This window comes from Gavialis gangeticus, unplaced genomic scaffold (assembly GCF_001723915.1).
Source record: "Gavialis gangeticus isolate Ggan-Ray unplaced genomic scaffold, GavGan_comp1, whole genome shotgun sequence".
Classification (NCBI taxonomy): Eukaryota; Metazoa; Chordata; order Crocodylia; family Gavialidae; genus Gavialis; species Gavialis gangeticus.
The window spans coordinates 1,678,802-1,691,429 of NW_017729003.1; the positions used below are offsets into that span (position 1 = coordinate 1,678,802).

Sequence of the window (12,628 nt, forward strand, 5' to 3'; positions counted from 1 at the left end):
GGCGCCCCGGCGGGGGCCCCCCCCCCCCCCCCCGTAGGATGCTCCATCTGCCCCACCATCTCAACATTCACAAGCCATGCCTGGTACGTCAAGTTATGTAGAAAAAACATATAAAGCTGTGTCTATAGCTGAATCACTGATTCTCTGAATCAGAATCGAATCTTCATTTTTAGATTCAGCCGAATCAAACTGGGACAGTGATCCGAATCAGAGAATTGAAACACCATCCCCTGAATTGAGCCAAATCCAAATCCAATTCGAATACAGTCTGCTTTGCACACCCCTAGTCTCCTGAGCTTTCTGAGGGTAAGAAGAGAAGTACCCAATAATTTCTTACATTACTGTCATGAAGTTGCTGGGAGGTAAAGTACAGCCCATGGAGAAAATCCACTACCATTTAGCATCCTGGTGAGAGGTTTCTATTCCCTTTCATTCACCCTAAGTCCTGCTCTCACATTTTTTTATTCCCTGCTCAGTCCATTTGTATGATGCGCTAATGTTCTAGTGAGAGATATTCAGCATCAAGGGAAGTGGGAGATGAGTGTGCACGTGTGTTTCCCCAGGAACAAATAGCAGTGGCATATAGTTGTGTCTGGGTGGCCCCAGCAGCCTTACCTGGGGTTCTGGGGGCCTCCTGGGGCTCCAGCAGTGGCAATCCAATGTGCAGAACCTAGCTGGCAGCTGGAATATGGCTCTAGACAGCCAGACTCTGTTTTTGGGTGGCACATGCTGCCACCACATGTACCACCCTGCTCTTTTCAGTATCTCCCAATGTCAAAAAACCCACTCCACTGCAAATTAGCAGCACAGCTTGTGCCTGCATGTGCAGTGCAATTGGTTTGCAACAGGTGCACACTTATCTGGATGTGCCCTATGTGTCTTAGAACTGTGCACTAATTGTGCAGTATGAACATGAGTTTGATATCACACTTAGCCAATTGCAAGTCTGATTAAATCACACACTTTAAAGAAGCAGCTCACTGGGAATGTTTCTGTTTTCAGCATGGATGATTACATGTAAACATGCACAGTGATGTATACTTAAGAAATTTTAAGAATTATTTTCTGGGCAAAAGTGGGTTTTTGTTTCTGTTTTGTTGTCTTCAGTTTTTGCTTGTTTTATTTAAGTGTGAAAGTTGATTTAACTAATTTATAATGAAACATATACCAACAATTAAAAAAACTCTCAGTCTAGAAGTATAAAACTATCACTAAACTAATCCATCTTCTAAAATTAGATTTAAAATTTTGAGATCATAATAATTAACAGACTGAAGTAGTTCCCCCCCACTTGATTAACAGAAAGTATTGATTTAAATACAAGTAGACTAAATCTTTTAAAAAGTTCCATAACCATCACTACGAGTGGCCACAGCAAAGGCAGGGTATGCTTCATATGTTGCATAAGTTGCTAGATCTTGTCCCAGTGTCACTGCTTGTTTCAGCTGTGTAGCTGCTACAGTTGCAGCTGCATTGGTGATGGTGAATCCTGTAGTGGAAAACAGACATAAATAAAACATATCTTTTAAGTATACCCACAGAGAATGATACAGCTGTGATAACCATCCATTTGTGTATGAAATAAACGTATGGAGATTTCACTGTTAATGTAATAGCCTATTTGTGTTAAATTGAACATATTTACATCTGACAACATCAGTGGGCATGTCTACATGTGCCCCTGACTGCACAGTTGGTACTGTGCAGTCATTTAGTACTCCCCTTAGCAAATACTAAATGATTGTGCAGTACCCTCCATTATTGCAGAGTCCCAGTGGTGCACAGGTTGCTTTTGATTCTACTGCACAGTAGCTCATTGCTATTGTGCGGTAGCGGCGACATCACACTTAGTGCCCACCAATGCTGCATCACCTTAGTGTCTTGTGTAGATGCGCCCAGTGTTAAGCAGCTGTTACCCTTCGTGATAAACTTCCTCTTCATTATGATCATACCTGTAGTAACAATATGTGATTAGCAAAGTTACTTACCTGTTATTTGTTAAACCCATAATTTTCCAAAATGTCCCTATTTTTATAGCATTATGTGTTCCCAGTATTTAGCTGTCTCTGAACTAATAATGGAAGTTACCATAGGCCCATAAGATCCACTTCACATATGGGGAGGGCAGGACAAGAAGGATATGTAATAAAAGTTATTGACCATGTATCATGAAGGAGATGTCTGCATAAATGATGAAAATTATGTGCCACCAGTCACTACCGCACTTCCTACCACAAATGTGTCCAGAAGGAATATTACATATTAAGGAGGAGAGATGTTTATCATTTGTAATGCGGGTGGAAGAACATGTTATGGACTACTTAGAAAAGCTGCATATGTACAAGTTCATGGGGCTGGATGGGATGCACCCAAGGATGCTAAGGGAGTTGGCTGATGTGAATGCACATCCATTGGCCATCATCTTTGAAAACTCATGGCAATAAGGAGAGGTCCTGGATGATTGGAAAAGGGCAAACATAGTGCCCATATTAAAGAAAAGGAAGAAGGTGGATCCAGGTAACTACAGAATGGTCAGCCTCACTTCAGTCTCTGGAAAACTCATGGAGCAGTTCCTCAAGAAATTCATTTCTAAGTATTTGGAGGAGAAAAAGGTGATTAGGAACAGTCAGCATGGATTCACTGGGGGCAAGATAGGTTTGACCAACCTGATTGTCTTCTATGATGAGGTGACTGGCTCTGTGGATGCAGGGAGACTGATGGATGTGGTATACCTTGATTTTAGCAAGGCTTTTGATATGGTCTCCCACAGCATTCTCACAGGCAAGCTAAGGAAGTATGGGCTGGATGAATGGACTGTAAGATGGATAGAAAACTGTCTGGAGCATCGGGCTCAGAGAGTAGTAATCAATAGCTCAATGTCTAGTTGGCAGCCGGTATAAAGTGGAATGCCCCACGGGTGGGTTCTGGGGCTGGTTTTGTTCAATGTCTTCATCAACAACTTGGAAGATGGCATAGAGAGCACCCTCAGCAAGTTTACAGATGACACCAAGCTGCAGGGAGTAGCAGATATGAAGCAGGGTAGGGCTAGGATTCAGAGTGACCTAAACAAATTGGAGAATTGGTACAAAAGAAATCTCATGATGTTCAACAAGGAAAAGTGCAAAGTCCTGCACTTAGGATGGAACAATCCCATGCACCAGTAAAGGCTGGAGGTTGACTGGCTGGGCAGCAGCTCTGCAGAAAAGGACATGGGGGTTACAGTGGACAATAAGCTGAATATGAGCTAGCAGTGTGCCCTTGTTGCCAAGAAGGCTAACAGCATACTGGGCTCCATTGCTAGGTTTGTTCCCAGTAGGTGAAGGGAAATGATTATTCCCCTTTATTCAGTGCTGGTGAGGTCTCATCTGGAGTACTGTGTTCAGTTTTGAGCCCCCCCACTACAGAAAGGATGTGGACAAATTGCAGAGTCCAGCAGAAGATGACAAAAAATAGTGAGGGGGCTGGGGGACATGACTTATGAGGAAAGACTGTGGGAATTAGGTTTATTTAGTCTAGAGAAGAAAAGACTGAGACTGGACTTAATAGCAGCCTTCAACTACCTAAAGTATGTGTGTGTGTGTTGGGGGGTGGTGTTCAAAAGAGGATGATGCTAGACTTTTCTCAGTGGTGGCAGATGGCAAAACAAGGCATAAGAGTCTCAGGTTGCAGCAAGGGAGGTTTATGTTAGATATTAGGAAGAATTTTCTCAATAGGAGGGTGGTAGAACATTGGAACTGGTTACTCAGAGAGGTGGTGGAAGCTCCATCCTTGGAGGTCTTCAAAACCTGGCTAGATAAAACTTTGGCTAGGGTGATATAGTTGTGGATGGTCCTGCTTTGAGCAGGGGGTTGGACTAGGTGACCTCCTGAGGTCCCTTCCAACCCAACTTTGTACGCTTCTATGAAAGTTCCACCATATATGACTACATAGTAGAAGTATTTGGGAATTTCCTATCGAGGTTTTTTTTTTTGCCTGAAAATGTCATTTCCTAACAAAATGAATTTTCCATGGAAAATGTTCAGTTTTGCTGACATTAATTGATAGTTATTTATTGAAAAAAACCCAAAATATTTTGCTTTGGGTTGACCTGGCTTAGATCAAAATATTTCTGTTTGTTGAATCGGCCCTAGTTAGTTATGAAACAAGTCAGCATAAACTGCCTCTGTTCTGTCCTGTAGGCCAAACTACTTAAGTGGTCAACACCTCCCACAACACTTCCCATACAAAACGGTCTATTCTCTGACCAACAATGTGGTGCATTATGGAAGTTGCATAACTTCTGGGGAATAAAGGGAGATGTGGTATAATCAGGGAGTTTGGCCAGTAGGAGATGTGGACATTAGGGAACCCAGACTAGAACTCCCATGATGGATGTGTCATTAAATGCAGTTTAATGTCGATCATACTTAAGGTAGGCATTTCAGGTCAGTTCAACAAATCAAAACAAAATGCTTTGCCACAATGATATTTTAACTTTTTTATTCAATTCAGGATTAAAAAAGTTCAAGTATCAGAATTTCCCCTGAGGGAGAGGTTCCTGTTTTTGCTCAGCTTTATTCTGTAGGCCTCTATTCAATATGTTAATATCAGTTTCTGCTCCATCCACTGTGAAAATCATTGAATGGGTCAAACTGGAAGAAGCCATCAAGGGCAACAGGGGCAGGGAAATCTATAGCCATGCCAAGAGCAGAGCATATAGATATGGCCAGGGATAAGTAGAGTTGCAGCCATCATTGACCAAGGATATCTACCACTGGCAGTGTGTGTTGTAGGCAGAAACTTTAATGTACATCTATTTGTCAAACTTCCAAGACAAATAAATAAGGGAGGGTGAAAGAACAGGAGAGATTATAATTAAGCAGTAAATGGGGATTAGATTCAATAAAAAGTCCATTTGGCTAACATACTACGGAAGCCTTCACCAACCCAGACAAATTGATTTTTCTGTGGCTTTTGCGGACTTCTGTGGCAGGAAGCTGAATAGATTTTTTTTATTGAATTCATCCTTGAGATGCTCCATACAGTTCAGTAGTTCTGATTAATGCATGCCTTGTGTGCAGTTTGGCACAAGGGGTTCCCAGTACATCATAAGCACATCCACAGTACATAATATTGTAAATGCAATGCCTGTAAATTGTGTTTATGTTTCTGGCTTGTTTTCTATAATTTTCCCAGGCATTTTTGTTAATTTTAAAACCTGTTTACTAGGGATCTTTACTCAAAATGGAACAATAAGCCTGTAGCCTTCTAAATCTGAAGAAGTGTGAAACAACTTACATTTTGAGTCAGTACCCTTTGTTACAGTACCCTTTGTCTAATGGACCAACATAACTGTAGAACTGGACAACCCCCAACCTTGTGAAAGTTCTGAAGTAGATCTAGCCCCTTCTTCAGTTTTCTTTCTTTTTTTTTAAGACAAATTTTCTCCTCCAATACCTCTGGCCATAATATGATGTTTCAAAATCCATCCTCATCCCAGCAAGTTGTCATTACATAGGCCATTATATCATCTCATATACGAATAATACAGACAAGGAAGAATGGAAACATAGGCTTGAGTCAAAAGATCACTGTAATCCTACTATACAGAATCAGTAGTTAACAAGACAGCGTCAGTACAGACCTTCACATACCTGGAAAAGCAGGTGCTGCGGCAGGTGCCTCTGTGCCTTCGATGGGAATGCCCAAGGTCTGAAGGGTATATTCTGCTGCATATGTCTTGGCCTCATCAATATATGCATTGAGCTTGGGAGGTGTGAAGGGATGTCTGTGAATCAGATACAAAACATTAGTTGCTTTTACTGTTGTATGCTTAACTGCTTGACTGTCCATATCTCTTGATCCAGTAGGAACGCATGGTACATTAAGAATTCAAACAAACAAAATATTTGGAAAAAAATCACAAAAAGAAAAACAATTAGTTAAATATATAGACTTTTACATATGGGCTATCCGCTTGAGGTTTACTGTTCATGCTGAAAAGGTTTCCTGCTTATTTTATTAACTCACCCTAACTGGAGAGACCAGCTTTAAATAGATAATGGACATTTGCCAAATATCTCTCATTAATACTTCTGGATTACTTGATGTGGTGTAATCCTGTGAAGCAGACCTAAACTATCATTAATTTCTATTGCTATTATCATTAGCAATAGGAATGTACAGTACTTGATTCCTAATTGTTATAACTATGGAGGGTGGGGTGGTAACACCACCCCTATTTTGAACTTTGGCTCATATGTCTCATAATAAGTCTCATTTTAGTTATTTACAACTTTGCCAAAATTGAATGATTTGCATCCTAATTTTCCTTGAGGAGTGTCTGCCTCTGACTGATTTTTATTTATTCTATTTTTATTTCAGCCAAAACTATTCAGTTTCTAATAATGGTGTGAGAGAAAATAGATTAAAAGATATCCCTTTTAAAAATAGCAATGACCATTTTGAGGCATTTTAGTCTCTATGTGCAGAGAGGTTGCTTTTTACCATTTAGTTACAATCCACTGACACTTTTAAGTCGCTGAAAAATAAACTTTGCACATATTCAAGTTCATGTTCCAACCAAAGTCTGAGCAGGAATTTTCTTGCAATTGCAGTCCTGGGTTTCTGTGGGCTGTGTTGGTCCTAAACACCAGAAGTAGGAGCAGGGAGGCTATCTTTCAAGTGCCCTCAATATTTTCTCTGGGCTTTTAGGCAGTGCAACCTGTCTGATTCAAACACAGAGGGAACAAATGACAAGCAGGGGGAACTGACTGGAATAAAAAAAACTACTAATTACAGAAAAATAGTCTATGTTAAAAGAGCACTAAAGCTAACAAAGTCAAGAGCTCAGTCTTAGGAAATGTCAGAGTTACAGCTGCTCAAGTGCAATGAAGTCTTCTTGTGTGTATGCATTGTGATCCAACTATTAATTGTACAGTGTCATAGCCTGACTTTTCTCTGGCATGCACCCTCCTTAGTACCAGTGTTTTCAGTGTTCCCATTGTAAGCTTCATCTCAGGATACTTTGCAGATTTTTCAGATTAATTAGATTATTATTCTTGTTTTATTTTATGGCTCCTGCAAAATCACTTAAATACTTGCACACAATTACTAAGCATCTAACTCCAGGATTGATATTCGAAAAGACCATTAACATTTTCTTTTAACCAGAGAAAACATAGTGCTGAGCATTGATCACCCATCTTTTTTCCTTTATCTCCTCTTGCTTTTTTCCTTTCAGGACCAATCAATTCTTCCCCTCAACCTCCAGTGTTCCAAATGAGTAGTTCTGGGGAGGAAGGACCAGGATCTATCCAGGGCTAGGGACAGACATTACACATAAACCAGTTTAAATAATCAGAAACTGGTTTAACCTGTAACAGAACAGATGTTCAGTGCACATAAACCAGTTTGAGATAAACCTGGCTGAATGTAGTATCAGACTTAACTGATTTGGCTTAAACTGGTTTATGCAATGTCTGTCCCAGATTCTTTGCTGGTTTAAACTAAACCAGACACCCCCAGCATCCCAGCATGCTCTCTGAGCTGGGCAGGGCTCTCTGCTCCACAGCAGGGCTGGTCCCTTCCCTCTGCTTCCTGGTGGGAGCTTGGCAGAGACTTGCAGGCACAGCAGGGTTGCTGGCTTCCCCATGCCCTGCATCCCACCTCTCACCACTCGCTGCTTAAGCAGAGATCCCTTCCTCATCTCTCTCACAGCACAGACTGTAGCCAGCATGCGGTATGCTAGCTAATGCTGTGTAAGGTGGATAGGACAGTGTCTGCTTAGGGCTTTTGGGAGGTAATCAACAGCTCAGATGGTAATGGCCCTGCATTCCTTCCTTTGGAAAAAGCTGTTTAAGAAGAGCTTGTAATGAGCGAGACTTTGTTTTCTGATGGGCTGTTAAATGCTGATGGGGGAGGGGTCCCTAATCATAGTGTCCTGCCTGGGCCTGGCCACACACCCCTCAGCTCAGTCCTGTGGAAGGACTTCTAGCCTGAGTCACTGAAGGCATGTGCCTGCATTTCTGGAATGAGAAGGGAATGTCTATCCACCTTCAAATCAATTCAAGCTTTGCAGGTTAGACTAACCTTCAAAGATTGAATCAATTCAGGCTCAGTGTTTTTGAATATCTGTCCCTAGCCCAGAAGAATAAGCCTCTGACTTCCTGTCTACTTAGCAGCAAATGATCATGTCTCATTCGGTAACTTTCTCCAACATACAATTCACCTAACTACTTTTAAAAATTTCAAAATCTCATAGCATCCATTACAAATTAGTTGAGCATGTTCTTCATATGATCACCTACTATATATTCAGAAGACTGTAGACTCATTCAGTGTATAGGATGAATGGTGCTCCCTACAGTAGCAGCTATTAAATATTTTATTTTATCATTATTGGTTGATATGTGTTTATGCTTTATTCAATTAACACTATTTAAACCCTATTCTGAAGACAAAGTGATTAATTTTCTATAGTCTTCACTAATACGTTTGTTGGGTATGTCACAAATATAAATGATCTCTACAACAATATGGTAAAGTAATGGGGTGTTCTTGTCTCTCTTTTACAGATGGGAACTGAATCACACACAATTAAGATTAAAAGCGCTAGCTAATTTTGAGGCTCTTTGCACCTTACAGTGTTCCAGTTTGTTTGTTCATTTTATCAGAATCAAACCATGTTTTTAATACAACATTCTTTCAAATCGTTCAGTCACAGATTAGCATACCCAAAATTGCATTTTTAGGCCAGGGGGAAACATATCAGAGTTTGGACTATTCAGTGAGGTGCTTAGACAATAATATTCTAGAATGATAAAATGGTGCATTATAGTGAGTAGGATCCAAATGCAGATGAGGGGATGTGCACTGGTGCAGTCACACTCCCCTTTGATTCCTGGTTCCCTCAGAGTTTAAAACCAACTTCCTGGCAGGATTCAGGCAACAGTGAGGGAGTCAATTGACTTCATGACTCATTATAATCTACTTCATTCCTTCTAAATTTTTCATTCCACAGATGTTAATTACCTTTTCTTTTTGAATGGTCCTGATATTCCACTAATCCAAGCTATCCTTTCTTCTGCAATTCTACTGTCCGTTAACTGCTCTTGGTAATGTAGTTTCTATTTCATAGCCCTGCAGGCTCTTTTCAACTTCAGCTAAAAACATTAACTCAAGTGTGGAAATGTTAACTCAAGTGAACATTAACTCAGGTTTGGAAATAACTTGCAGTGAAACAATGGATGCACTGTCAAGATGCTGAAGAAGACCAGATTTTTTTCTATGAACCTAAAAAGGAGATCAACATTTAAGTCTAATCACTACAGAATCAAAAACTTTGAATTATGTTTGCTTAGTTTGCTGTGTTTTACGCAAAATATAGCAGATTAATGCACATGCCAATAAAGTTATAATTCTTTTTGTTTCGAATTTAAACTGAGTAATTGAGCCCTCAGCTCCTAACATATTAGTGAAACTTCCAGTTTCTTTTTAACTGGAGAAAAATATGTTGTGTTACGTATGATTATGCTGTCCAGTATTTGCACCCCTCCTTTTCAAAATCCTAGATCTGCCTATGGTAGGATCTATCTTCATATTTTGATCCAAAATCTGGTGACATTCCAACAAATTGTTTTTTTCTTCCTAAAGTTTCTGAAGAAGAAATTGTTATGAGCATATTAGAGATTTAAAGAAAGGCTATGTGGGCTTCATGCAGTTTTTACTTGAGCAGAGACAGTATAGGTAATGGTTGGTATTTGTATTTATCCCTTTTAGTCTGTAGGATTTTATTCTGCTTTCCAGAATTTGAAATGACTATAGAAACCAACCTGTATAGTTGCTTTTGAGTAATGATGCTAAATACATTGATTTAAAAATCCCATTAAAAAGCACAGAAAATGATATAGTTACATACATAGTAGGTTGCTGGCTGGCAAGGGCAGGTATAGTGACTTTATACAAGAACAGTTGTCTTTGATCTTGGCCAATCGCAGAATGAAGCTGGTAAACAGGCTGTCCCCAGTTATTTTTCTGGCAGATTTCTTCTAAGATCTATAAAAGAAAAAAGATTTACTACAGTTAGAGCCACACTTTAATGGTCTGGCCCATCTCCAGGCTCATCCACTGCAAAGGTCCATTACTTTCCATGAGTTTTCATCTGTAGATGGCATGCTTCTTCTTGAATATAATGTAAGAAGAAATAGAAGCTCTGGTGGTTTAATAGGTTGTGAACTCTAAAATTAATAGAAACGTGAAATTTTCAAACACCGCTTAATTCATAAAGATAATTGTCACATGGCTACATCTGATTCATTTCAATTTAGTCCATTAACTGTTTTACTTTGATGTAGCACTGGATAATTTCCTTTGAATTCTAATTTAGTAATTCTACTTGTGCATTCCAGAGTTCTGCACTTTTAACTCCTGTTAAAGCATTGCAACTTTATTAATCCCCCATTGGATGAAATGGATAAAAAGCAGTGGGATAGTTTATGTCCAACCAGGACTAGAACATGGAGCTCTTTTCCTTCCAGGCTAGTATCTAGTTATACAACCTACCCTCCCTGTAGCTTGCTCTCCTTTTCCTGCCCTAGAGTCATTTACATTTTGAAAGGTTTGGCCTGTACCAGACTATTGTCCCTTAGAGTAATTTATGCTCATCCCTAAATTTGTCCCTGTACTTTCCTATGGAAGCAACTTTATCAGAAAAAGTTTAATTTTAAATAACTGTCAATATCAGTTACATTTAAGGATGTCCCTTGTGAGTTCTCACAATCTTTAAAGGTCCTTTGGCTTTAACTACCAACATTCAGACTTTGGCACAGGAATACTTGCATCCCAGGAGAATCACAAATTCATGTCAATTGTTTGAGAGACAGAGAAGCTTTCTGTTATGTTTTAGATGTTTTATGCGTTGCACTATACCAGAATTTGGCTAAATCTGGCCTGCAGAACTAGAAGGTTTTGCCTCTGTCTTTGCTGGGGCTCGGCAGCTGGCATTGCTGCCATTTTTCCTCACTCCCTGCTCCCTAGCTGCAACATGGGCATGACCTCCAACCAGTGGGGAACTGAGTTGGGGTGGGGCAGCTTCCAGCTGTGTCTGTGCTGCAGCCAGGTGGGTTGTTAGGGGAGAGGCAGCTGCAGTGCAGATACAACTTCCAGATGCCCAGCCTTGGTGCAGCTCCCCACTGGCTGGAAGTTACTCCCATGTTGCAGTTAGGGGGGAAGCTGGGCAGAAGCAGTGGAAGCAGTGTGGAAGCAGTTCCCAGCTGCCCAGCTCTGGTGCAGCTCCCCTCCAGCTGCAATCTGTGCTGGTGCCCCAGCTGGGAAAAGGAGGTGCCAGCACTGGCACAGCTCCCAGCTGCCTGGTCTCAGCAAGGGTGCAGGGAAACACCTTCACTGCTGACGCATTGCTGAAGTCATCCAGCCCACACCAGAACGGAGCTGGATTGTTCTGCTCTGCAACTTAAAAAGACTGCCAGCCCCTGTACTATACAATTATTGTGCTAACTCACCATCTTCTTTTACAATGAGAAATAGCACACTGAAACCTCACAAGCAACATTTGTGAGAACACCTACAGCACCCAGGAGGTGCTGGTACATTGCTTGGTGTACACCAGTTTTTCTCTTTGTGGTATGGGAGAGACTACCTCTGGACTCAGCGATAGAGTGAATAAGGGTGATGTACTCTAACCAGACACTATAGTTCATGAAAGAGAGTGGGAACAAAAGAAAGCCAGCAGCGCATGGTTATTTTTAGCAGCTTGTGTAGCTTTTTAGCATTTTGTGTAGATGTGCCCACAGACAAGTATTAAACTGGATCAGGTACAAAGCAGGGTAACTTATATGATTAGGAGAACAGCGAACCTATTTTATAAGAGAAGATTAAAAGAGTTTTTTGCAAAACAAATGTTGAGAGTGGTTTTGCTTTGTATAAACCTCTTTGGTGAGCGAATATCAGGGAGGGAGGAAGTTATTTAAATTAAAGAACAATATCAGCATAAATAAGATGACCACATGGGACAATGCGAAATCCGGGACACTGCCCACACCCTCGGATGGCTTCAGGAAGTCAATGGCCTGTTAATGACCCATTGTTCTTTCTTTCACCAGGTGTTAACAATCACCTGTGAAGTAAGGATTAATGTTAATGAGCAATTTTGCTGTCTGCTGAGCTTCCTATTTCACAGCTGCTGCTGCTCTGCCTCTGAGCCTCATGCCCTGTGGCCGGGATGTTCGTTTTCATTTTCACTGGCTGGCTGGGGCTGAAATCTGGGACTGTTCCAGCCAGTCCAGGACATATGGTCACCTCAGACATAAGATCAAATGGCTAAAGACTGACCATGAACAAATTTAGACTGGAAATTAGGAGGAGGAATGAAGGTCTAGAATGGTCTTTCAAGCAAACTTGTGAGAGCAAGGAATCTGAATTGTTTTAAGATGGAGCTTGATAACTCTATGGAAGGACTAGTATGATGGGATAGGGTGTTCATGGAGCAATAAATAGTGCATATATGGATATAAACATAACTCATAATCTTCATTTTTGTGTGTCAGATGCCTTTTAATCCTAGGGGTTGGGGCTTCTCTTTGTCACCTGAAGATGCCAGGAAGAATTTTATTTATTCAAAAATGCTTTATTT

At 40.6% G+C, this 12,628-nt stretch overlaps 1 protein-coding gene across 4 annotated transcripts in view; it reads right to left on the reverse strand.

Moving 5' to 3' along the window:
* Nucleotides 1-1,136: 1,136 nt before the first annotated feature.
* A1CF (APOBEC1 complementation factor) overlaps nucleotides 1,137-12,628 on the reverse strand; it is a 64,982-nt gene continuing 53,490 nt past the window's right edge. For all 4 annotated transcript variants that reach the window (XM_019507765.1, XM_019507763.1, XM_019507766.1 and 1 more), the window contains 3 exons: nucleotides 9,899-10,035; nucleotides 5,634-5,767; nucleotides 1,137-1,489 (listed from right to left, as the gene is read on the reverse strand). In XM_019507765.1, the coding sequence (XP_019363310.1) occupies nucleotides 1,338-1,489; nucleotides 5,634-5,767; nucleotides 9,899-10,035 (423 nt within the window). In that variant the 3' untranslated portion in view covers nucleotides 1,137-1,337. The remainder of the gene's footprint in view (nucleotides 1,490-5,633; nucleotides 5,768-9,898; nucleotides 10,036-12,628) is intronic.